Source organism: Phalangium opilio, unplaced genomic scaffold, assembly GCF_054372755.1.
Source record: "Phalangium opilio isolate 3A_F unplaced genomic scaffold, DU_Popi_V2 ptg000009l_1, whole genome shotgun sequence".
NCBI lineage: Eukaryota > Metazoa > Arthropoda > Arachnida > Opiliones > Phalangiidae > Phalangium > Phalangium opilio.
In genome coordinates, this window is record NW_028324146.1 from 12,051,727 (window position 1) to 12,076,378 (window position 24,652).

Sequence of the window (24,652 nt, forward strand, 5' to 3'; positions counted from 1 at the left end):
GAAAATCTAGCTCCTGGCAAGAATTTTACACGGATACTGTTCCGCCTTTTTGAGCCCACACCATCCGTCTGTTGTTGGAGACTAACTGCCCAAGGTGGTAGGAGTTCACCTTACCAGGGATATTAGGTGTTTAATTCATTTTATAACCCTGGCCTTATAAGTATCCACCCCCAATATCCTTTATTCCCCTTAATCTTCCATGATCTACACATGCACAAAACGCTCGACACCAGCTTGAGAGCACACAGAAAGCTTTTTAACTGCACTATCTGTGTGTCTTTCACCGCGCTTGCAGTTGGCACATCGGAGCAAAGGTATTCGCAATATCCGGACCGCATTTGCAGTTCACTGAAAGCAATATTAGCATCTACTCCAGTATCACGGTTAGGGTTAAAATGTACGCGCCGATCGCCTAGGGTTACGAGAAAACGCCTAGTCTCTCAATGGCAGGGTTCCACCAGCTGTTCACGCAATTGCGGCATTTTACCTCGCCGAATGACGATGACGTCACGGAGAGGCATTACACTGAACGTACGACCTGGGTGTGTGTTTGTGTCTGTCCCCGCATTCGCAGTTAGCAAATCGGAGCAAACGTGTTCGCAGACAGCAATTTTTGGCTTCTACTCCCATCGTTAGGAGTGTCGATTAACACCGTTAAGAGTGTCACTTAACACCTTTGACAGTGTCGCATAATACTTTTCAGAGTGTCGAGTAACACTTTTAAGAGTGGAGGATTTTTTGGTAGGATAGTAGTAGAAATACTAGGGTATTAGTACCCTTAATCCATCTAAGGGCGATTTTAGAATCACTCAACATAAAGATCCTCTTTGGCTTTGTTTTGAGGTGCTTCGTCAGGTGCTGGACAAGTTGGGCAGCAAGGAGGGCTCCCTTCAACTCGAGACGTGGGAGTGTCAGTTTCATTAAGGGCGCCGCAGCCGCCACTCGGGATTTCTATTGGAAAATAGACATATAAAAAAGGATTTGACCTAATTGTGTTAAAGCGCTCCGCTAGGGGGTGTGTCAGAGGCTAGTTGTAGTCTAGAGATCGTCTGATTCTTCCTAATCAGTCTAGTGAAACCTCCCGCCGTAATAGTCATGCTTTACTTTTTTGTTTTAAATAATAAACTAACTAACTACCGTTTTCAATAGTGGCTATTATTTCACACTCGCGAACTACAATAATTCAACATGGTAGCAGAGCGTGGTTGCGCGAACGTGAGTTTTAGTTTAATACGGAATTAGTTACGGACGATAGTAAACGAGGACCAAGGCTTATCGTAATGGTTAACGTGTTCGGTTTCAACTTCGGTATAACAATAGAGTAGAGGTGGACTGAACTGAACTAGTCAATATGGCGGACAGTACTCCGGTGTTTAATGTTGCGCAAATCGAGAAATTAGATTTAACAAATTATAGTAATTGGAAATATGAAATGCAATTAATTTTTCGTGATCGGGCGCTATGGAAAATAATAGACGGTACGGAAGTGGCACCATCGCCAACAGCTACCGCGGAGGTTCGGCAAAAATATGAGCTGAGAGAAGAGAGGGCGTTTTCAATCATAGCCATGACGCTTAAGGAGCATGTAAGGTCTATCATTGACGGTATAAATGGAGCTAAGGCAGCTTGGGACACATTGAAAAATCGCTTTGAACCTGTATCCAGAGGAAGAATAGGCATGCTACTAAGAAAATTCTACTAATTGGAGTATTCACCGGCAGAGGGTATGGAAGCTTTTATACGACAACTGATAACTACACGAAGTCTGTTGAAAGACGCGGGTCGCCAAATAACAGATGAAGACCTATCATATAAGTTGATCGCTTCACTCCCAGAATCATATGAGGCACTGGTACAACAGATATATCACTCAACTGATGCAGAATTTGTGCCAGAAGTAATTAAGAAGAAATTACTTGCGGAAGAGGATCGTCAGGCGGAGAAATTGAGACAACAAGAAACGGCAACAGCCTTTTCGACACAATCCAAACGGCATGAGGAGTCTTCAGAGCCTCGCAGGGCGGATAGAGGAAGACAACAAAGATATTTCCAAGGAACATGTCACAATTGTGGGCGGAAAGGACATAAAGCGATGGAGTGTCGATCGGAGAAGAAAACGCGTAAGACACAAAAACCGAGGACTAATGTTGGATATGGAGCATTTTTTGCGTCAACATGTTGTACGACGTTATCAGCAAATGATTGGGTGATAGATTTAGCTGCGACTCATCATTTTTGCAATAGAAGAGATTGGTTTTGCTCGTACACACAATCCGACAACAACGTTATACTTGGTGAAGGGCAGTCGAAAGCTTCTGGATGGGGTGATATATGCCTGCGGATCGTACAAGGAAATAGAACGACGGAACTACTACTTAAGGGTGTTATCCATACACCTAACATGGGGAAGAATCTTATATCGGCAAGATTGATGGATGTAGCTGGTTTTAAAGGTGTAATTGAAAACGGATGTTTCATAGCATATTTTCCTACACGGTCGGTGGCGTTTGAGGCAGCACTCAAATTAAATTTCTACGTCCTTGAAGCTGAAGTTATCCAGAAGGGACGGCTACGTCAGATAGAAGCACATCAGGCTACGAAATCAAAAGATGAAGAGCAGCTAGCGCTTTGGCACAAACGTCTGGGTCATGTGAATGAAGCCGATTTAAAGTATATGGGACAACATGGAATGCTACAAGGGATGTCGGAATTTAAAGGATCACTTGAAGTATGTACACCATGACGACTGAGTAAAAGTACTGCTCAACCTCACCCAAAGATTAAGGAGATTCAAAGCAAGAAGCTCTTAGAGTTAATCCATTCGGATGTATGGGGACCGGCTCCCGCTATCTCTATTGGAGGAGCGCGATATTACGTATCTTTTGTCGACGACTACAGTCGCTATATTCGAATTTTCCCTATGGAAACGAAAAATGAAGTCCTTCATTGTTTCATGACATACAAGAATCAAGTCGAAAATATCATCGGTCAACGCATCAAAAGAATTAGGACAGATAATGGTGGAGAATATTGTTCCAGAGCCTTTGACGAATATTGCAGCAACGCTGGAATAAAACACGAGACAACTAATGTCTACTCACCATCTATGAACGGCGTGGCCGAGCGCATTAATCGTACCTTGATTGATATGACAAGAACCATCCTCTAGGAAGCTCAACTACCAATCTCGTTGTGGGCTGAAGTATTACGTACAGCAACATATCTGAAGAATCGTTTAAAACACTCTCAGCTAGCCAATAAGGTTCCTGCCGAACTCTGGACGGGTAGAATACCAAGCGCAAGACACTTAAGAACAATCGGATGTTTGGCATTTGTTCATGTACACAAGCAACAAAGAAGGCATAAGCTACAAAGAAGAGCGAAACAAGGTGTTCTTATTGGATATGCAGGAAGGACGAGAGGTTATAGAGTCTGGTACCCGGATAGGAAAACAATACAAGAGTCAAAGCACGTAACGTTCGATGAGGGACGAATGGGTATGCATGAGTTGGAAAAAACAAAAAAGGAGAAAGGAACAATAATACTTCAATGGGATAATCCAGTAGTCGAAGAGGCCACTGTAAATGAAGAACCTGAACCTGAGAACAATGGACATCAACAAATACAAGAGAAACAAGAACAGAGGCACGATGATATAATCACAGCTGAAGGAAAACAGAAGGAGGAAGATGTGCCAAGAGAAGTCAAGCCACGGAAACTACGTACTAGAAACGATGCTAAGCGTTATATGAAGGAAAATAACCTGCAGATGGACTTGTCCTTATTTGATTTTTCGCGGCACAATGTCCAGGAATCACAAGTACAACAACCACCTAACCTCGAACCCACGGAAAATGAAGACAACGACGAATATTATGAAGCTCAGTCTGCTGAAATAATTCTACCTAAGAACTATGAGGAAGCAATGAAGTCGCCGGAGCATACATACTGGAAGGCGGCAATGGACGAAGAAGTAAAGACCTTAACAGAACGAAAAGTATTCGAGTGCGTCGCCAAGCCTACAACAAAACGCATCACAGGATGTCGTTGGGTCTACGTAATGAAGAAGAATAACGAAGGACAAATCATAAGATATAAAGCGAGATTAGTGGCTCAAGGATTTAATCAATTACAAGGAGAGGATTATGACACAACGTTTTCGCCGGTTGTGAATTTCTCAGTCATACGACTATTCATCGCTATTTTTGTCGTTACTTTTGGCTGGATGCATTGCCACATGGACATAAAGAATGCATATCTTTACGGAAAGCTAGACAAGAACGTTTATATGAAGCAAATTCCTGGTTACGAAGCCGCTGATACATCCACGCATTGTTTAAAACTATTGAAGTCATTGTATGGCTTGCCACAAAGCGGACGATTATGGTTTCAAGAACTGGACAAGACATTTCAAGATCTCGGTTACCGAAAATTAATAGGAACCAACTGTGTATATTTTATACCGATGCAAGTAATTATATTGGTTTACGTTGACGACCTTGTCGTTTTGGCCTGTGATAATAAATATTTACAAGAAGTTTACAAGAATCTAACCAGCGTATATGAATTAAAGCAACTCGGACCGCTGAAACAACTCTTAGGGGTTGAATTTCAAGAAACACCGCAGGGATTGAAACTTCACCAACTCAATTACGTTAAACGGATCGCTGAAAAGTACGACATCGTATGTGAAGCACCCGTCAGTCTACCATTAGTATCAACTGTCAAGTTAACCAGAAAAGATTGTCCGACGGACTAAAATGAGCAAGAACGAATGAAGAAGTACCCTTATCAAGCTGTCATCGGATCTTTATTGTTCCTGGCACAAAGAACCCGACCTGACATTCTGTATGCAGTCGTGACGTTATCACAGTTTAACTCTAATCCCGGATTTCAACATTGGCGTTACTTATGTCAATTAACCCGCTACGTCATTTCGACCAAAGACTATGGACTACATTTCCACCGTGATCATGAATTTAAACTAACCATTTATTCAGACAGTGACTATGCCGCAGATGTAGATACCAGACGTTCAACCTGCGGTTACGTTTGCTATTTTGGATCATCACCTTTTTCATGGCGTTCGTTCAAACAGAAATCAGTAACTCTGTCAACGATGGAGGCGGAATATATGGCCATGGTCGAAGCTATCAAGGAACTTTTATGGTTGATGCCAATAACAAATGAAATCAAAACCGCGTTTAATATAAATTTTAAAACCCCCTTAGTATTATGTGATAATGAATCTGCCATGTGTTATGCTAATAATGCCATAGAAAACCATAGATCTAAGCATATAGATGTCAAATATCATTTTGTTAGGGAGCATTTAGAACAAGGCGCGTTTATACTTAAACATGTAAGCTCTAAAAATAATGTAGCAGATATTTTTACAAAAGCATTATCGAAAGGTCTATTGCAAAATTGTTGTAATTTGTTAAAACTAAATGATTAACTATTTATTAATGTTGTAAAGAAATATAAAATTATGTCAAATAGGGGGAGTATTAGAAAATAGACATATAAAAAAGGATTTGACCTAATTGTGTTAGAGCGCTCCGCTAGGGGGTATGTCAGAGGCTAGTTGTAGTCTAGAGATCGTCTGATTCTTCCTAATCAGTCTAGTGAAACCTTCCGCCGTAATAGTCACGCTTTACTTTTTGTTTTAAATAATAAACTAACTACCGTTTTCAATAGTGGCTATTATTTCACACTCGCGAACTACAATAATTCAACAATAACAGTGTTTTGCTTTTACCCCGGAGGGCGGGACGTCAATGACGGCTTTTTCAAAAACAAATATCCAACCACCTCTTTAGAGTCCTTTTTTAAGCTACTTTTCTGGGCATACTAGTTGCATTGCTTAAGTTAGCAAGATGGTCAAGCCTATCTCGGTCTATAAAATTTCACAACACGAGGAAATCAGGCCAATTCCGTCCTATATCATCTTCATTTGTGATTAAAGGCACGCGCAAATATCACAAACGTAAGTTTATTGTGGCAGTGAGAACCCTAACCACATTATTAGCGAAGCAACAACGCCACCCATCACAAGACGAAGCAAGAGATATATACTAACTAGATATACATCATCATCTAAAAACTTCACCCTAGACTAACGTGCTCCTCGTGAGTACCTTTTAGCCACATCGTATGATGGATATCTAAGATGTAGGCTTTTACATTTACTAGCGACGTCGGAAGAAATAGTTGTTGAGGAAGTTTTCGCGGTTTGGATTGTGATATGGGTTAATAGAAGAAATGGCTAGTAGGGTTAAAAAGTTTGGAAATATAAGCACTGTTAAACGTAGCGCGTCAAGGGGCTGTTCACTTAGATTTTCTGTACGTCTGTGCAAGGTTTGGTTTGAGGGTAATCATTTTATCAATGTTCAACGAAGTGAGGGACTATTCATTAAAATTTTCTGTAAGTTAATATGGGTCTTGACCATTTTGCTCTTATAGCGTGAAGCACATTTTGCCTAGAGCGCTTGTTTTACCCGATAAAGTACAAATACCATTTTAGCTTTCCATGAGCTCATTCTTTTTTAATATGGCAGCGATGCATGAGAGAACAGGGAATAATGGGGAGAAACATGAGACCGCGATTGAATAGCCAAGTTTCATCCTCGAAAGTTTTCAGGTTTTAAAAAGGTTCTTGCTTTTACACCTTCGCTTTGTAAGTGATCTTTGATGTTTTAATACCGAAAGTTAAAGAAGAAACTTTTTTACATTTAAATGCTGTGCTCAATGAAATGGAGGGAAAAAAGAAAAACTTGTAGAAAATCACAAGAAGGAAATTGACGGTATAGTATATGCTTACCGTTTATAGAGGATTTTCTTAAATGTTTTACAAATTATATAGATTTCAAAGCTATTATTGTGAAATTGAAAGAAGACATGACTGAACTGCAAGAAGATTTTGACTTTCTAAGAAACAGCATGAGAAAACGTCCAAAAAATAGGTATAGACAGAAGTAAATAATACTTCTTCCCAACATCGAAACATTTGGAGCAAGGTTACTAAACCGAATCACATACGCAATAAATAGTTCCCTCATCATTAGTCTATTCGCGTTAAACTATTTGGCAAGACTCACTTGTGGATTTTTGTCTCACCCCAAGACAAGGTTAGGGATTTGATTGCTGAGGATTTAGTACCAAACAGTTATAGAGTTATAGAATTCACCTTACGGTGCGATGCCCATCTTGTTTGATGAGCGGGAGAGCAAACAAAAATGGTGAGCCTGGGAAGAATGATATTACATAACAAATGTATTAAGATGATACAGAGTGGCATCCTTCTTCTATTATTCCCTTCTGGTATAGAGTAGTTTCAGTCCTGTACATGGCAATGCCATACCCCTCTATCTCTTATCTCAGTGTCAACCCCCTACTGGGGGCGTACTGCATCCTCTGTTACAACTTTGCCCACAAAGGAGGCTATCCAAAATTACTCTATAGACCTTTTCGACGTAAAACAGGGCTAGCCAACCCTTAGTATTGGGAAAAAAAGATACATTGTCGTCTCTGCGCACTCTCATTATACAAAAAGACTAGAGCGTAGGCGCGAAAATCGAAACGAAAGGCAAAGGTATTACCTCCATGTCTTTTCCTCTTAGTTACATCGAAATGGTCTATTGTGGCAAAATATTTTCCAATTAAAACTGTCAGTAAGTTTCTTGGTCTACATTGGAGTAACGCCGCCGACACGGCGGTTGCTAAATTTTCGGGGGCGGAACCTTACACCATTTACGGAGCTGCAATACTCTTTAAACTATGAAGTCGACGAAAGACGACGATGATCCCCTCCTTTTAAACAAAAAATCGTCTCTGTATCGGTAAACGGTGGCCGGTCATGTGACATCTGCAGCGCTCAAATGGAACCCTATATTATCCGCCACGCGCAGATAGTAGTTTTGATGTCAGATGAAAATGCATTATGATAATGTTTCTACTGTTAATATTTTAGTGTTGGAATTCAGACAGAAAAAAAGAGGAACATCAGGAAAAAGAAGACGACAAAACAGCCAAAGAAATTTATGATTCTTCAGTTGAATTTGATCAGTTTTCCATAACAGCTTTCTGAGACAGTGAAGCCCAGATTGACTTTGAATTTGACAGCCAATAAGAGATTTAAGGTGAGGTGTAATTTATAACCGAAATAAGCTAGGGAGTATGATCTCTGGTAAAAACGAATTTCTTAAACTTGCCTGTTCACTTTCCCTTTTATTTCCACAATATCTACAATAACCTTTACTTGAAGCAAAGCGCGGGTCCAGTGGATCCCTTACAAGGTCACTTTCGTTACGAACTCCAGTTCTGGCTTGTCGAAGGCAGGAGGCATTTGGGGGTGGGATTTATAAATGAACTTATAAATCCCACCCACTACCCTTCGCCAAGCTAAACCCGGAGTTCAGGGGAAAATCAACTTGTAGGGGATCCACTAGACTTGCACTCTACTTTCAACAAAATCAACAAACGATGTGGCTAAAAAGTAATTTGAGCCAACGTTCACCTAGCGCAAATAAAAACCCACATCATTTAAATATTCAATAAGAATACATCCTATTTCGCTGTAGGATTTTTAAGACAGTTAATATGCATTTGGTTTACTTTTAGATAAAAAATGCCGAAAGAAACGTTTAAATTGTTGTCCAGCATGTCTTCACGTCACAGAAGCAGGCTTATTCGTAAAAATTTCATTGAAACTGAGCAAACTTTTAAAGAATATGAATCATTTGAACAAGAAACTACCGTGAATTTTGAAAATAATAATGAAGATAGTCCAATTTGCTTGGAGAGTCAGACCCATAATACTTCAGAAAAAATTCCCGGTATATCATTGCAGGATCCACAAATAAACGCTACACACCACTCAAACGATGTAGCAAAAGACAATTTGGGGGCTTTACTTGATGAACACCATGAAATAGTCTTCGATTGTAACAATATATCTGTAGAAAATGCGTGTTTAGCTAAAAACCAGAATAATGAAGTGTTTAACCAAACAGAGACCGACAGGGACAAACTTGCTAAATGGGCTGTTCAATTTAAAATTAGTAAGAACGCGGTAAATGGTCTATTAAATATACTTCGTAGTCATGACTGTTATTTTGAACTACCTAAGGATTCAAGAACACTTTTACACACACCTAGATTTACTGATGTTCAAAACGTTTCTCCAGGGGCTTATTACCATTTTGGTATAGAAAGTGGAATTCTCCACATCATGTCAACTGTTCAAAATTTTGCTAATGTAACGGTGGATATCTTAGTAAACATTGACGGTCTCCCAATAGCAAAAAGCGCTAACAGTGAATTTTGGCCGATTTTAGGAGCTGTCACAAATTTGAAAAAATCTAAACCTTTTGTGATAGGAATATATTACGGTAAAAGTAAACCTCAGGTTGCTGACGAATATTTGTTTTACTTCATAAATGAATTTTTGGCTCTTAGAGAGAATGGAATGTTTTTAAATAATAAAAAGATTCAGGTTCGCATCCTAGGTTTTGTGTGTGACACTCCGGCTAGGATGTTCATTTGTCAAACAAAAGGGCATAGTGGCTATTTCGGGTGTGACAAATGTATGACGGCTGGGGAATACCTTAACAGACGTATCGCGTTTCCTGAACTTGATGCCACTTTGAGAACCAACGAAAACTTTCGCGGCAGAGTACAGGAGGAGCACCATTTAGGAAACACGATATTGGAAAACATACCCGATCTTGATATGGTGGATGATTTTCCACTGGACTATATGCACCTAATTTTATTAGGCGTTCAGAAAAAAATTATTAAATCTTGGCTATGTGGAAAAAGAGCCATATTCAGGTTAAACAACAGCCAGTTTGAACTACTTTCAAAACGGTTAGTGTATTTATCAAATTATACTTGCTCGGAGTTTGTTCGAAGACCAAGAAGTCTGAAAGATTTTAAACATTTCAAAGCAAGAGAATATCGACAAATCTTATTATATTTAGGACCTATAATTTTAAGAGATATATTGCCTAAAAGATACTATGAACACTTTTTGGCTTTGCATGTTGCTATTCGAATTCTTGCTATTCCCAATCAAGAAGAAACTCTCATTGACTATGCTGACAGACTATTGAAATATTTTGTACAAACGTTTTCAGTTTTATATGGAAAGTATCTTATATCTTATAATGTCCACTGTCTGATTCACATTGTAAGAGATGTAAAAAAATACGGAGATTTAGACTTTTTCAGTGCTTTTCAATTTGAAATTTTTTTACAAAGTTTAAAAAATATGCTCGCCAATTCTGGTTTGCCACTCAAACAAATTATAAACTGAATTGTACAAGAGAGAAGGTTAATATTAATCACTCCAGATCTAACTACCCCTTCTTTCCACTCTGTTCACACTTACGGTCCGTTATTGAATGAATGTGGGGACCCTCAATATAAAAAAATTGTATTCGATAACTTTGTTATCAGTATAGCAAATAACGATATTTGTGCATTAATGAGGGATAATTCCATTATAATAGTGGAGAACATCGCTTCATATAAAAATGGGAAATTCATAATAGGACGAAAATTTTTAAGCGTGGAGAGCCTTTATAAAAAACCTTGCAGTTCTTCAGCTGTTGGAGTATTTAAAGTTGAGCATTTTTCAAGGCTTCAAATGTGGCCAGTTAATGATATACTAAGTAAAATGCAAAAATATCCAATGACAAATCCAAATGAGTATGTTACTATCAAACTTTGCATAAATTTGAGTAGCGCTTCTTATGTGAAGGGATGAACCATTGCTTATCGCTAAATGTATGTTTGGGGTAAGATTTTTTTTAATGTGAAAATATAAGACTAAAATATAACTATATGTAAGATCTTACTAAAACATATGGAACAACCATAACAAAATAATAAAAAAAATTCTCTTTATAAATTTTACTTACATATTTTGCAAAATAATTTAGTAATAATTAACAAGTGAAATACTCTACCACCGAAATAAAATACTCTCACTAAATTCATTATATTGAAATAACAACTTTACTCCAGGCTTACTTTTATAATGTATTTCATAAAAATGGAATTATGTGTTTATAAAATGCAGAGAGCCCTATACTTTAAAGAAGAAACCGGAACATAAATATAAATTTGTGTTTTCAGTTCAAAATGTCGAATGAAGGATTTTACGTCGTTGAATTTGAAAAAAATGGCGTCGCAATAGTCCCGAGAAATTGGGTTGACATTCATAAGCCCGATAGACTTTGCTCATGGCCCAATAAAGATAGCAAAAAACTTGCGAAACAGTGTGCCCAAGCCTTAAGCACGTGGAAAATATACGATGTACATATTCTGTACGATTGTGGTCAGTAATGTTTTGAATAACATGCTTATTCATGTTTTACCACTCTCTTTTGATATAGAATTTCACAGACCTGTGCTAATTAGCTGACAACTAATTGAATTAGAATTATCAATTAGGGAAATATTTATGAACTAATTAATTAGCCAATTAGCAATTAGACATAGAAACTAATTCAATTCAATTAGAAATTAGACATTTATTTATCAAACTAATTAATTAGAATTACTAAATTCTAATTAATTACTTGTCTAATTAAGGTAAAAAAGAAACCATAAGTAAACATAATAGTTTAAAAGTGCCCATGGATTTAGTACTTTGGTAATGCAAAGTTTAATGTTTTAATGCCATTGAAAAACGGGTACGGAAGCCATGAATTATTCTCGAAAAATGAGACAGGTCTCGAGCCTTCCGTCGTGTTAAAATTTGTCTCATTTCTTCATTTTCTTGCCACAGTTCCTATAATGGGCTCCTGAGTAGTAAATACATGCGCACTGCTATTAATTCGAGTAGGAAAAACAGTCGAAATTTCAAAATGGGGCAGTTGCGAACTACGAAATTTACTACTAGTACTAGTATTCTCTCATATTTGAGGAGCTGAAAAATTTAGAGTAGCACTAAGGTTTCCTCATCGATATAATAGGGCTTTTTCATATTCAAATAGATGAATCAAGAGTTAATTCATCGATTTTTTACAACAAATTGGCGTAAAAGATTAATTGAAAATCTAATTGGCTAATTAGTTAATCCTAAATCTAATTAAATTTTAATTAGATAATTACCTTTCCGATTCATACTAATTAATTAGAATTACTTCTCAATTAGCACTAAGGTAATTAAAATTCAATTACAATTTTTAATTAGTAAATGTTGCTAATTAATTAGAAATTCAATTAGCTAACTAATTAATTAGCACAGCTCTGGAATTTCAATTTCAATACATGACAGTGAATTTTTAAATATTTCATTATGATAATGCTTGTACCCTGACCTCAAAATGCGCGTTAAAACAAGAAAAAAATTTACATGTTTTTGTAGCAACTTATGAAATAGCACTTAAAAAGGAGAAAAGTGCAATTCAAGGTTCGGGATCCTCTACAAGTGAGTGTGACAAAGGAAAAGGAATGAGAGCCAAGAAAAGGAATTCAAAGGTGATTTCAAGCGAAAGTAGCGCTGACGATGAAGATGACTTTATCCCAATGCCTGAATTAGTTTTTTCAAAAACGAAAATCATAAAAGGAAGTATGTATTGTGTTTACTGAAGATATTATAAGGGTTGGAAAATAGGTGTACGCGTATGAATAATTTTGGGTGACAAAAAGCATGAAGTGTGTTGGCTGCATTTTCAATGGGAAAAATATATATAGAAGAGGTCAGTTTATGTTGAAAGTCTCAGCCCTTTAAATATAGCATAATGATTTGTATTAAAGCTAATCAAAAGCGAAGAAGACCTTCAGTGTTGTCAGCGGGACCCTTCCAAAGTTCGTCTCAGACTTCAGAAAATCCGGAAAGCTCAAACCAAGAGGATTTGCTAGATTGTAATGCATTTAACTATTAACTATTTAAAGTTAAGAAACAATGGAACAATTTTAAATTTAAGGTTTAGGAAACCGAGAAAAGGACACGACCAGGATTGAAAATTTAAGCATTTGCAGTAATTAAAATAATTTTACAAGTTGACTTTCCTTACGAATTGCGGGTTTAGCTTGGCGAAGGCTAACTGGCGGGATTTATAAGTGTGCACGTATAAATCCCGTCCACAAATGCCTCCTGCCTTTGCCAAGTCTAGATTGGAGTTTGTAAGGAAAGTCATCCTGTAGGGGATAAAAATGGACCCGCGCTTTGTTTTAAAATACTGTTACTAATTTCGCTATTGTTTTCTATAAGGAACTGAAAAAAAACGTTCAAAGTATTGCTGGCTTTAACCACATTGAGTCTCTGGATTCTGGTAATATATCATTAATAGTATGCAATAAGTGATGTATTTAATCTGTAATAAATCAAGCGCTTAAAGGTAAGCGCGGGTCAGTGGATCCCCTACAAGGTGACTTTCCTTACGAAGTCCAGTTTTGCCTTGGCGAAGGCAGAGGAAATTTGTGGATGATTTATAAGTGCACTTATAAATCCGGCAAACTAGCCAAGCTAAACCCAGAGTTCGTAAGGAAAGTCAACTAGCAAGGAATCCACTGGACCCGCGCTGACAAGAGACAACAACCAGTTTTGGTGTGGGAAAGGGGTTATCAATATTTATCATTGAACTATCGGCGCTTTTCAGGGTGTTAATCTTATACAAAATTAATAATTATATAAATACTCACAAAAAACTTGATATCTTATAGAAATTGAATTCAATGTTCCGTATTCATCAACATCTGCTAATATCCAAGGTTTGTAATATATCTGCCATTCTTAATAGTAATTTTTTAAAAATAAATATTATGTTTTTTAAGACAAACACATTCCCAGTCTGGCCGCCAAGTTGTCAAGTAAAAGCACAAGCAATGCAGGTAATAAAAAGCCATATTACTATCTTAATTCTACTAAATTTTACCCCCCGCCCCACCCCAAATCTAGTTAGTCCTTCAGAATCTGGGAACTGCTCTCCAATCGAGAATTTAGGCACGGTGTTATCCCAAGGTAAGTAATACAAATTTGTTTTATTATTACTTAGGGCTCCTGCACCCCCTTGCATTTAATCCCAGAATGGAAGAAGGTCTAGTTTTTCCATGATCCCAGCTGGTCAATGTGTATTGCATTTCCCAGAATATTCGCTTTGACTGACCTGGAAATGGCGTGAACTTCAACCGAGAGATTATGCAATGGGTGCGCGAGCTCTGGAGGATTCCTTTAAATTACCTAGCTTTATAACTTTAATCGATACATTTTATAATTTTAAGGAGCGATATTGCTAGATGTAGAAAAGAATGGGACGGTCGTCGACAGTTCTTTAGAAAGTAATATTTTTTTTCATTTTGGAAATTTTCAAGTGCAAAAAGCAAAACTTTTAAGGAACGCTATCACCAAATATAGAATCGTTCAGTGTAGAACCAAACTGTGCGACTGCCACCAATTCTTTAGAAAGTAATTTTAAATGAAATTTCATTTACTGAAAGGAGTGGAAAGCAATTAGAATTGTTGAAAAACTCACAAAACAGCTTAGATTTACTAAGTATAGCACCTAATTTTCAGAATATTAATTGTGAGCGACATGAAAAGCTAATTAATTCACCTTAGAATGAACTGTTTGTACTCCCTTCAAAATTTAAAATTACCATACAACTAAGACTTAGATATTCAATTTTAAATCTTTTAAGGACTGGCATCTCGAAACGTTGAGCCATTAAGAATGGACAAAAACGGTAAGAATAACACTGCTATATAAAAGCTAATTGCTAAATATGTATGATTATAAAAAAAATAAAATTGATTATGTTTTAGAAAGGGCACAATTACGTGGAAAAGAACATTCCAAAGGTAAAGTGGTATTGCATTTCATGTAAAAATAAGAATTTTACTAAGATGTTAAACGATGAGGTTGGATAATCAAATGATTGTATTGAATGGCAATTTATTCCCAGATGGACTGGTTTCAGTTAGTCAAGGTTGGTATTTTTCATTCGAGCCATATTTATTCAAAAGAACTAAAAATTTCATCTTTTCTTCTCGTTATGTTGCTATAATCAATGTTATAATACAAAAATTATTAATTATATATATAATATATATAATAATATAATATATATTATTATTCAAGCATACCTGTATTTGAAAAAGCTGGACTGCCTATATTCAAATCTGTCGACACCCATTTTGAAAATTTTCAGAAACAGATATACAGTTTGATCGAAAGCTAATTAAGCTTGGAAATGTGTTTAATGTTAGCAGAAGGAGATAATGGAAGAAAGATGACACTGTCTTCTCTTAGTACCTTAGTACTCACCCTTTTTATTTGCTCATTTGCCCATCAAACTTCAGATGGGCATGGCACCATGCTAGGGTGAATTCTATAACTGTTTGGTACTAAATCCTCAGCGATCAACCCACAAACCTTGATTGTCTTGACGTGGGGCAAAGTCCGCAATGTTTGAAAATAATATGTTTAATGGAAAATAGGAAACGTGTTATTTGGTTTACAGTATATTCGAAACTCATTAAAATTATAACGAATCATGTTAAACCCTAAGAATAAATAATTTTATACTCAAAATTTACAGCTGCCAAAGGGAGATACGATGGCTTAACTTTTCTAGACTTCATTAACCTTGGTTATTAATGGTGAAATTGCCATTTTTAAGACTAATTTCCCAAACAATAATAGTGATAAAATAGGTTGAGTGTTATGTTTGAAGTTAGCGGTTGGAGCTACAGTTAGTAATTGCTAGTAGAACTATAATTCACGAATTTTAAATATACTTTTATATGTGTCATTAATTTCAACTTTCGGCCACGCCTTTAATTGCTAAGCTATTCCTAATTGCAGGGATGTTTCAACTTTCACTATGGAGTGGAAACCAGAAAAAACTTGAGATATGCCACATCATTGATTTTGGGTCGCTTTCATACCATAAGTTAATATCAAGAAGTGATATCTAGTTTATTAGGGAGAAGGTATAAATTCGCCACATTTCCAGCTTTATCTCCAGTCCAAACGTAGGTCCGGAGTTAATACCCGCTTCTAAATTACAACCAGCTCTCATTAGTTCTTGAAAACTCACGTCAGCGCGACGCGAATGACGAAAATTACGGATTTTTCGACTGAGGAGAGGCGAAATAGCCTGGCCTCCTTTTACCTCCCCCCTCGTATTTTGAAAGGGGGACTGGGACTATGGCGCGTGAATACATAGGCAACTTATACCTTCTCCCTAATAAACTAGATATCACTGCTTGATGAGACGTTGAAGATTGTAAAGTTTCACAAATAAATAATTCAAATCTATTTGTTTATACTTTGGAATTTTAAACAATATGGTCAGGAAAATTTATGGAATATGGCAACCCTGAAAATTCCGGAAATATTTTTTTTTGTACAAGCCATGTAATGAAGTTTTAAGGATTCGATTGAATAATGCCTAAGTGGTAAAGTTTTTCAATTATAATAACCTGCGGAAGTACAAGGGTTATTAGATTTTTCAATTTAAATTTTTATGTCTACTTCTATTTGAAATTTTCACGTAGTCGTATTATAGCGTTTCCAACTTCAAGTTAGCACCTTGGGACTTTGCGATTTGAAAAACAACATCTGAGACTCAAAATTAAACCTTTCCATGCGTGCCCACTTATGCTCAACCCACTTTGAAAACGAACAATTTTTCTATTATTTGAACGTAATATTTTATTCAGTTCCGCTAAAAGCTTAGTCGCGGAACAAATTTAATGGAAAACGTGGTAAAATATTAAACTACTTTTCATATTAACCACAGAGAACGCGCAGAATTTTGAACCAAATACTAGGGTTAATTGTCTGCCAGCGATAGCACATTAAAAAATGGATCTCTACAAATTTGTATATAAGGAGTCCAGATTCTTCAAATATCGGTATGTTTAAATGGTTTGTAGGTAAATAAGAAGTTCATAAAATGATGTGGGCCAAACTTGATCTAGCCTGACATATAATACAATAGGGATGCATACGCGAAATAAGTTTCCGACTCTATATTTAAAAGTAACGATTTTCCATATCAACTGTTTCGGTAATTAGATAATATGCCTTAACGAAACGCTATTTTCTATGAAAGTCAGTTTGGAGACGCAGCTTTTTTGAATAGAAAACACTGTTTTAACTGCTGTTTTAAGAATAGAAGACGCTGTTTTAAGAGTAGAAGATGCTGTTTTAGCTGCTGTTTTAGAATAGAAGACGCTGTTTTAACTGCGGTTTTAAGAATAGAAGACGCTATTTTAAGAATAGAAGACTCTGTTTTAAGAATAGAAGACGCGGTTAAATTTGGTTAAATTAGAAGGAACTCTTAAAAGATTTCGTAATTTTCAGATATGCTCAACCTTTTCCAGGAAATTATGGCACAATTGCTGTAATACGTTAATTTATATTCGTTCGCTACTTCTGAAACCGTAATATTTAAAGTTTTAATAAAATTTATTGCAGGAAACATGGAGTATGAAGAGTCAAGCCTTAAAATACATCTTTACCAGGGAGTTTTTGGATCGCGCCATTAATATCAAGTACAATATTAAAAACCGCAGCATCTTATCATCAAAAATATAGGGAAATTTACATTTAATTAGGATTTCTTGAAATAATTTTTTTTTCATTTCATAGACTTAATTACGAAGACCACAAAATAGATTACATGGAATTAGTCAAAATACACGAATCACCATCAGAGTTTTATGTAATATACAAATATATATAATAGTAAAAATTATAAAAATTAATTTTATCATTATTTAAAAGGATAAACACGTCATTGTGTTTCCAATTCAGCTTTCATTCTTCGAAAAAGTGATAGGTGTATTTACACCTTCCTCACCGTTTGAGTTTAGTAGCACCGTTATTGTCACTGGTCCACCTGAAAAATTGTCTCTTCAACATTATAATTTCTTTCCATGGACACGAATGTAAAAATATATTTTTATTACATTCCAAAACCTGCACTTAGCATAATAATATATATAATATAATAATATAATAATTATAAGGATGATATCCCTGTCTATAAGCCTAATCGACCAATATACTAAATTTGTATTTAAACAGGTTGTTACGTTACTGACCACGTCAGTTATTTTAATTTCCGCAATTCTGACATTTAATTGGATTCTAACGCGTCCACTCAAGATATTGTCTACTAGTCAAACTGTTAAGAAATTCGTGTATCTAATGTGGAACCACGTTTGGAATAACGCTTCATTGCTCTGCGCTGAACGTGAGTCATAAGATACTCTATGTCCTTTCCCCTTTGGCGAAAAAAAAGGAAAACCCAAGTGTTATTGCAGCCGTTCCAGAGATATCCCCGGAAGTAACTGTTCGAGTGATATCTTCAGTTTGGTTGTTAGGTGCCTCGATAATTCTGATCTTTTTGGGATGTTACTTAAAGACCGAGTTTACCACGGAGACATACGACACTCTCAACTCATTAAGAGATGTAATGGCGTCGAAATTAAAACCCAAAATAATCGAGGGAAGCATCGTCCACGAATATCTTAAGATTTTGGTAAGATTATCTTCAATGGATTTTGAAATGGTTCCCCTTTAAATGATATTGATAATTTTCACTTCCTGTGTTCATAAATTCAGTCAGTAAGGATCAATTTATCTTTCGAACCGATATTTTTTCAGGCAACCGGCGACGAAGTTGTCAATAAGTGGCTCAAAAGTCTAAAGGAGGAAAATTTTTGTGGTCTAGCGTATTTGTTAGATTTAGATGGATACATGGATGTCCTGTCTGGCGATTCGGTTCTAATCATCAGCAAAACCTATCTGACTTGGTTAATCGGAGAAGTGCTGACGAGAGGTGATGATTCAAAAGAAATAATAGCAAAGATGGGTGGATTGTACATTTCGAACGAAATTCACACCGATTATCTGCACATCCTTTACAACACGTCATTTATAACTAACGGACCTGAAATTAAAGAAATGGGTGCTGTGAGGTATGGCTACAACCAACCCTCCATCAGGGAAAGTCGTGTTACCTTCGTATTGATCCAATATTTCCTAATACTAATTACATTTTTTCCAAATTTCAGCGTGTATCCGATATTTGAGAGTAAACCATACGCTTATCTGGATTTCAACTTCATCCATCCCCTCGAATACGTAACTTGGATGAAACCTCAAGAAAGCGTAACCGAATTGAGCATATCACAAATGACAGCACCATTCAAGCTACTACTTTTCCTAATTGTTGTATCAGCCATAATCACTACACTCGAAATAATATTTTAGAAGTTCTGCAAGGAAAACTCAATTATATCAAACGGTGCTTTCTTTTTTACACAGAATTTAGCCTCTAAAAATATTCTAATGATCATAATACTTTTAGTTCACTTCCAAAATAACTGGAAAAAATATTTCAGTGCACTCACGATAAAATGAAATTTATTCCTTACAACTTCAATCATATGAATTTCTTAGAACCAATTTACAATAATCTCAAATAGTTTAATAGATTTCAAATGGATATGATTTGACTTGGGTTCATTTTGATGAAAATACTTCTCAGCATCGTGTACTTATGGCTTAAAGTGTACATTTATGTGCACTTTTCATTATAATGAAATTAGACTGTGCACGTTTGCACGGTAATTCCTCTTCACATCATCTACCTTTGATAGGATTAAATAAATCCCGGGATTACACTAACGTTTTTGAAATTTGACCTTTGGTTTACAAAGGTCGACGTGTAATCGCAACACACTATGTCAAAAACGGATTTATGGGATAAGAACGTCGGAGTTAGCGAATTCACTCCCCATCCTCGCATACTTTATTGAGAAACTTCGTCTGCTTATATTGACTCCACCCACAAATTCTGTATATAGCTACTTCTAGAGATCGAATTTGTGGGTGGAGTCTAAATATAAGCAGACGAAGTTTCTCAATAAAGTATGCGAGGATAGTACTAGAGGCTAAAGCTATGATCCGACGTACTTATCCCATAAATCCGTTTTTGACTATATTAATACACCGTGCGATCATGGATTTAATGTTATGCTTCTGTATTGTATATGTGAATTAAGTTCAACCGAGAATTTGTCTCTTCAGCAAGCAAAAATATTTTTCAATAAAAAGTTTCTATAATTTTATTTCTTCAATATTGAGAATCTCGCTCATCATGAACACGTGATAATAATTATTGAACAATTAAGACGTTAAAGATTGTAACTTTTCTCAAATAAATAATTCAATTTTATTTGTCTCTATTTTGCAAATAGGAGAAATTTGTGGTATATGGTAAGCCTGAAAATTAGGGAAATAATTTTTATTTTTACGAGCCCTACAATGCAGTTTTAACAATATCTTTACTTTTTATGTTTTTTTTTTAAATTTAAATTTACGTATCAACTTCTACAGGCCAGTTTCCAACATTAAGTTGGCGCCTTGGGACTTAACAAAAACAAAGTTCTGAGACACAAAATTAAAACGTAAACAATAAACGGTGGTTTGCTAAAAAGTCTTTGGGGTCATCTCAAAGATTTTTTTGGCATCGTGTACAAGAATGAAGTCCGTGATTAAAAAACAATGCTGACAGTCATGACGCAAACGTAAAAACTAAACGGTGGTTTGCTATAAAGTAACGCGATGTTGTTGATAACGTCACAGTATCACTTCGAACGAACGTGTGGTAGTACAGTATGGCGTATACCAATGCAGAATATGCAGACATGCATCTCATGTATGGACTGGCGCAGGGCAATTCAGTGGAAGCACAGCGGCGATACCAGGAACAATTTCCGCAACGACGCATACCAAATCGTCGTACGTTCGAGGCTGTTGACAGGCGCTTGAGGGACATCGGACAAGTACAACCCAACAACGTTCGAGAGCGAGACATTCTAGAAGACATGGAGGAAATCGAGGAAGACGTCCTTGCCATGTTCGATGAGGACCCTTCGACAAGTACCAGACAAGTTGGACGACAATTACATGTTAATCACGTTTTGGTCTGGCGAATTCTCCGCGGACATCAGTTTCACCCGTATCATATTCAAAAGGTGCAAGCTCTTAACCCGGCAGATTATCCAAGACGCATCGACTTTTGCGAGTGGTTTTTGGCCAGAGTAGAGGACAATCAATTTCCACGGGTCCTTTTAGTAACCGACGAGGCACATTTTTCCCGGGATGGAATTCTGAACTATCACAACCACCACGAATGGCGCCAATTAAACCCACACGCAACTAGTGTTAGAAGTCACCAACAGCAATTTTCTTTAAACGTATGGTGCGGCATTGTCGGTAATCATTTACTAGGTCCTCATTTTCTTCCACCCAGACTAAATGGTGAAGCATATCTCACGTTCTTAAGAGACACTTTACCTGAACTACTCGAGGACATACCGTTAGCATTACTTCGTGACATGTGGTTTATGCACGACGGGGCACCCCCACATTTCAGCCGTGCAGTTAGAGAACATCTTAATGCTACGTTTAATTTGAGGTGGATTGGGCGTGGAGGACCAGTTGCGTGGCCAGCCAGATCTCCGGATTTAAATCCGTGCGATTTCTATCTTTGGGGTCATCTCAAAGACATCGTGTACAAGAATGAAGTCCGTGATGAGGAAGACTTGCGAAGACGAATTATTGAAGGTTGTCAAACAATCAGGAACATGCCAGGAATCTTCCAACATGTCCAAGAATCTTTCGAAAGACAGGTTCATGTTTGTCTTAACGCCGTTGGTGGACATTTTGAACAATACCTGTAACGTCCATGTTAACTTGTTAAGAATAAAAGTAATACCAACCGAAAGGTACCATGATACTTTGAATTTACTTTACTAGAGTAGGCATACTTCTACTCATTTAATACACTTCTGCCAGGTGAAAGTTCAATAACGATGTTAGAGGGAAACTATTGAAATTGTCTCATATTTCTAAACAAGTTGATAAGGCTTAATTTGTTTTAGTCTACATTTTCGAATATTTTCTTGTTTTAGGGGCCAATGTTTTGGGGGCCATATCTTCGTTGCAAATTCTTGTACACCCCATGTTCTTTGACACTTTCCACTCAGTTTGACCCAAAGAACACGCCCCTTGATTTATGGCAGACTTATCAGAAACACCCTGTATATACGATGTGGCTAAAAACCGACGCAAAACCATCTTCGTCAATAACCAATTTAATTGGCTCCATTCCAAATTGAAGCATGAAATGATCCTTCCTCGTAACTTCCAAATAAACCTTGAAATATACAGTGTCAAGTACTATAGTAACGACACTGTGAGCTCCTTAACGCTGGTTTTACCTTTGAGGCTTGATATTCTGACTTTTCAATACAAGAAATCTTATTTCCGTTAAGCTCATTGTGAGAAACGAGCCATGTTTTGACTGCATCAAATATCTCCTTTGCAGTTAGACGTCTTTGGTTTTGTTGGTAACGTCAAACTTCAACCTAATTAAGTTAAATATCTACCTGCCTTGAGTCCCTTGACTATGTTTGTGTCACTTGTATTTTGATAACAGCAAAGGCTTAACTTACGTCTGCGATTTCATCCACTTTACGCTTTTTTTCCGGTAACTCCAAATCTTTCAAGTCATTGGCGATGCATCCGTGACTTCTTTTCTCTTTTTTTTTCTAATTTCAACACCGTTTGAACTGATTTATTCGCGGTATCTTTTACCGTAAAATCACACTGAGTTTGAGCATTCATCATCGTCGCCATTTTATTATCCTCCCGAATTGCGCCAAAAAAAATAGTAACCTTCCGGTTCATAAAAATACAGACTAACGATTAAGGTACAAGTTTTCAAGTCCCACAATATTATATAGTCAGCAGAAGAACCTTGTTGGCCGCGGTATTTAACATTGATAGTCTAGCCGCTTTCATACTTTCCCCCCGAAGGGGGTTTTTATGGACTTTTGATAATATTTAGAACTCACATTAATTACGATTGTCTCTTCAGCCCAGTCAAAATCTCATTCATAATGGCATATGCGCTGCACGAGATCCCTTCAAATAGACAAATTCGACTATTCCATACATGAAACAACTTCAGAGAAGAGGGCTTCTATGCTAGGAATGTTCGCTACGCGATTGAGCTTCTTTAAACGGAGCCTGAGACTGGCTATAGCCTCCCGCGTTTATCGCAAATGTGAGGCCAGGGATAGATTTAATTTTAGAAGTGGGAATAGAGAATAGAGTAATCTAAGAGCTCGTCAAATTACCGGACCTCCTTCCACGGAAAGGAGGGGTATGAAAGAAGAGGCGTGTCAAAGCGACAAAGGTAAAAAGGAATAACGTAATTTTTGCCGATCCCGTCAGCAACGTCATAAAAACCTAGTTTAAGTGAGCCAATCTGAAATTTTAAACTTTTTATTACCTGTTGGAGGGAGGGGCTCTATACAGGGCTCTGAGTCGGACTGAATTAAACGCTAACCGTTCTCTATTCCTACCTCTAAAATTAAATCTATCTCTGTTGAGTAGGGCTGTGCGAATAGTGGTTTTTCAAACCGAATCGAATACGAATCGAATAGTAAATCTCCTATTCGAAATCCGAATCGAGTACTCGTTCAAACGAATATTACTCGTTTTTCAAAAATTCTGGTTCGAGTACTCGTTTTTTTCGATTAATCGGTTTTAATAGACGAATATCCGTTTCAAAGCGATTAATCGTTTCCTAAATACACCTAGCAGTACTAGTTATTTAAAAGAGTACTCGAAAATTTTAATACTCGGTTTTATCAGACGGATATTCTTTTCAAAACGATTAATCGTTTCCTAAATACACGTCTGTAGCAGTCTAAAAACATTGTAGTTTCACATAGAATGGAATTTTTCCTAACACTGAGTAATTGGTGAGAGAAAAACAAAACATCGCGAATTGCGCAATCGCAATGAAATTCCATAAACGAAACAGCTTCATATATGTCATGTGACCACAGTCCCTCCCATTTCCAATCGAATACTCGTTTTCTATTCTAATTTAGCCCCTTGGAAGCGATTACTCGGTTTAGGGAGCTGTATTCGTATGTAAATAGGTTATTCGAATTTCTTTTCGAATAATCGTTTCTTAATTCGAATACTCGTTTTTCTCCAAATGGCAAATTCGATTCGTCGAATCGAATAATCGATTCGAATTAAACGAATAGTATTCGAAAATTCGAGTATTCGCACAGCCCTACTGTTGAGGCTTAATAATAAAGCCGACCGCAACCAAAAATGGGCATAGGCGTGATTCACAACTGACGTTCAAAGCTACCGATGGAAAAGCCTAAAAATTAAATGAAAAAAAATGAATGCCGGTAATAATGATCACAACTGAAAATAACAGCTAACAGCTAAAACGAACGGTAAACACTTGAAGTTGGTCTCTCTGCGCTGCTGGGACCCTATTCTGTAATTTTCTCGATCCCGACCGTAAACCTTACGGTTCCGGTAAAGTTTCCAGTTTTCCGTTTTTAGCATAACGGTCAACTGAAAAATCCCGAAAAATGCTTTTCTATAACTTTTCCGTTAAGTAAATACTTTTTTCCCGTTGATTTTTCAATTCCCGGTAAAATTTCACCTTAGTGTTTTCGTTAGGCTTAAGTAGAATATTATTGACAGATAGTTCACTTGGTTTTTCTTTAATTGTTTATAAATTGTCAACTTAATTCACTTTCATTTATCGCGAAAAACGCCTTGTTACGCAAAAC

At 36.8% G+C, this 24,652-nt stretch overlaps 1 protein-coding gene across 1 annotated transcript; it reads left to right on the forward strand.

Moving 5' to 3' along the window:
* Window positions 1-4,774: 4,774 nt before the first annotated feature.
* Window positions 4,775-7,783, forward strand: LOC149714386 (uncharacterized). Its single transcript, XM_089844831.1, has 4 exons — window positions 4,775-5,362; window positions 5,556-5,571; window positions 6,866-6,977; window positions 7,699-7,783. The coding sequence occupies exons 1-4, from the start codon at window positions 4,775-4,777 to the stop codon at window positions 7,781-7,783; spliced, it is 801 nt and encodes a 266-aa protein (XP_089700957.1).
* Window positions 7,784-24,652: the final 16,869 nt, after the last annotated feature.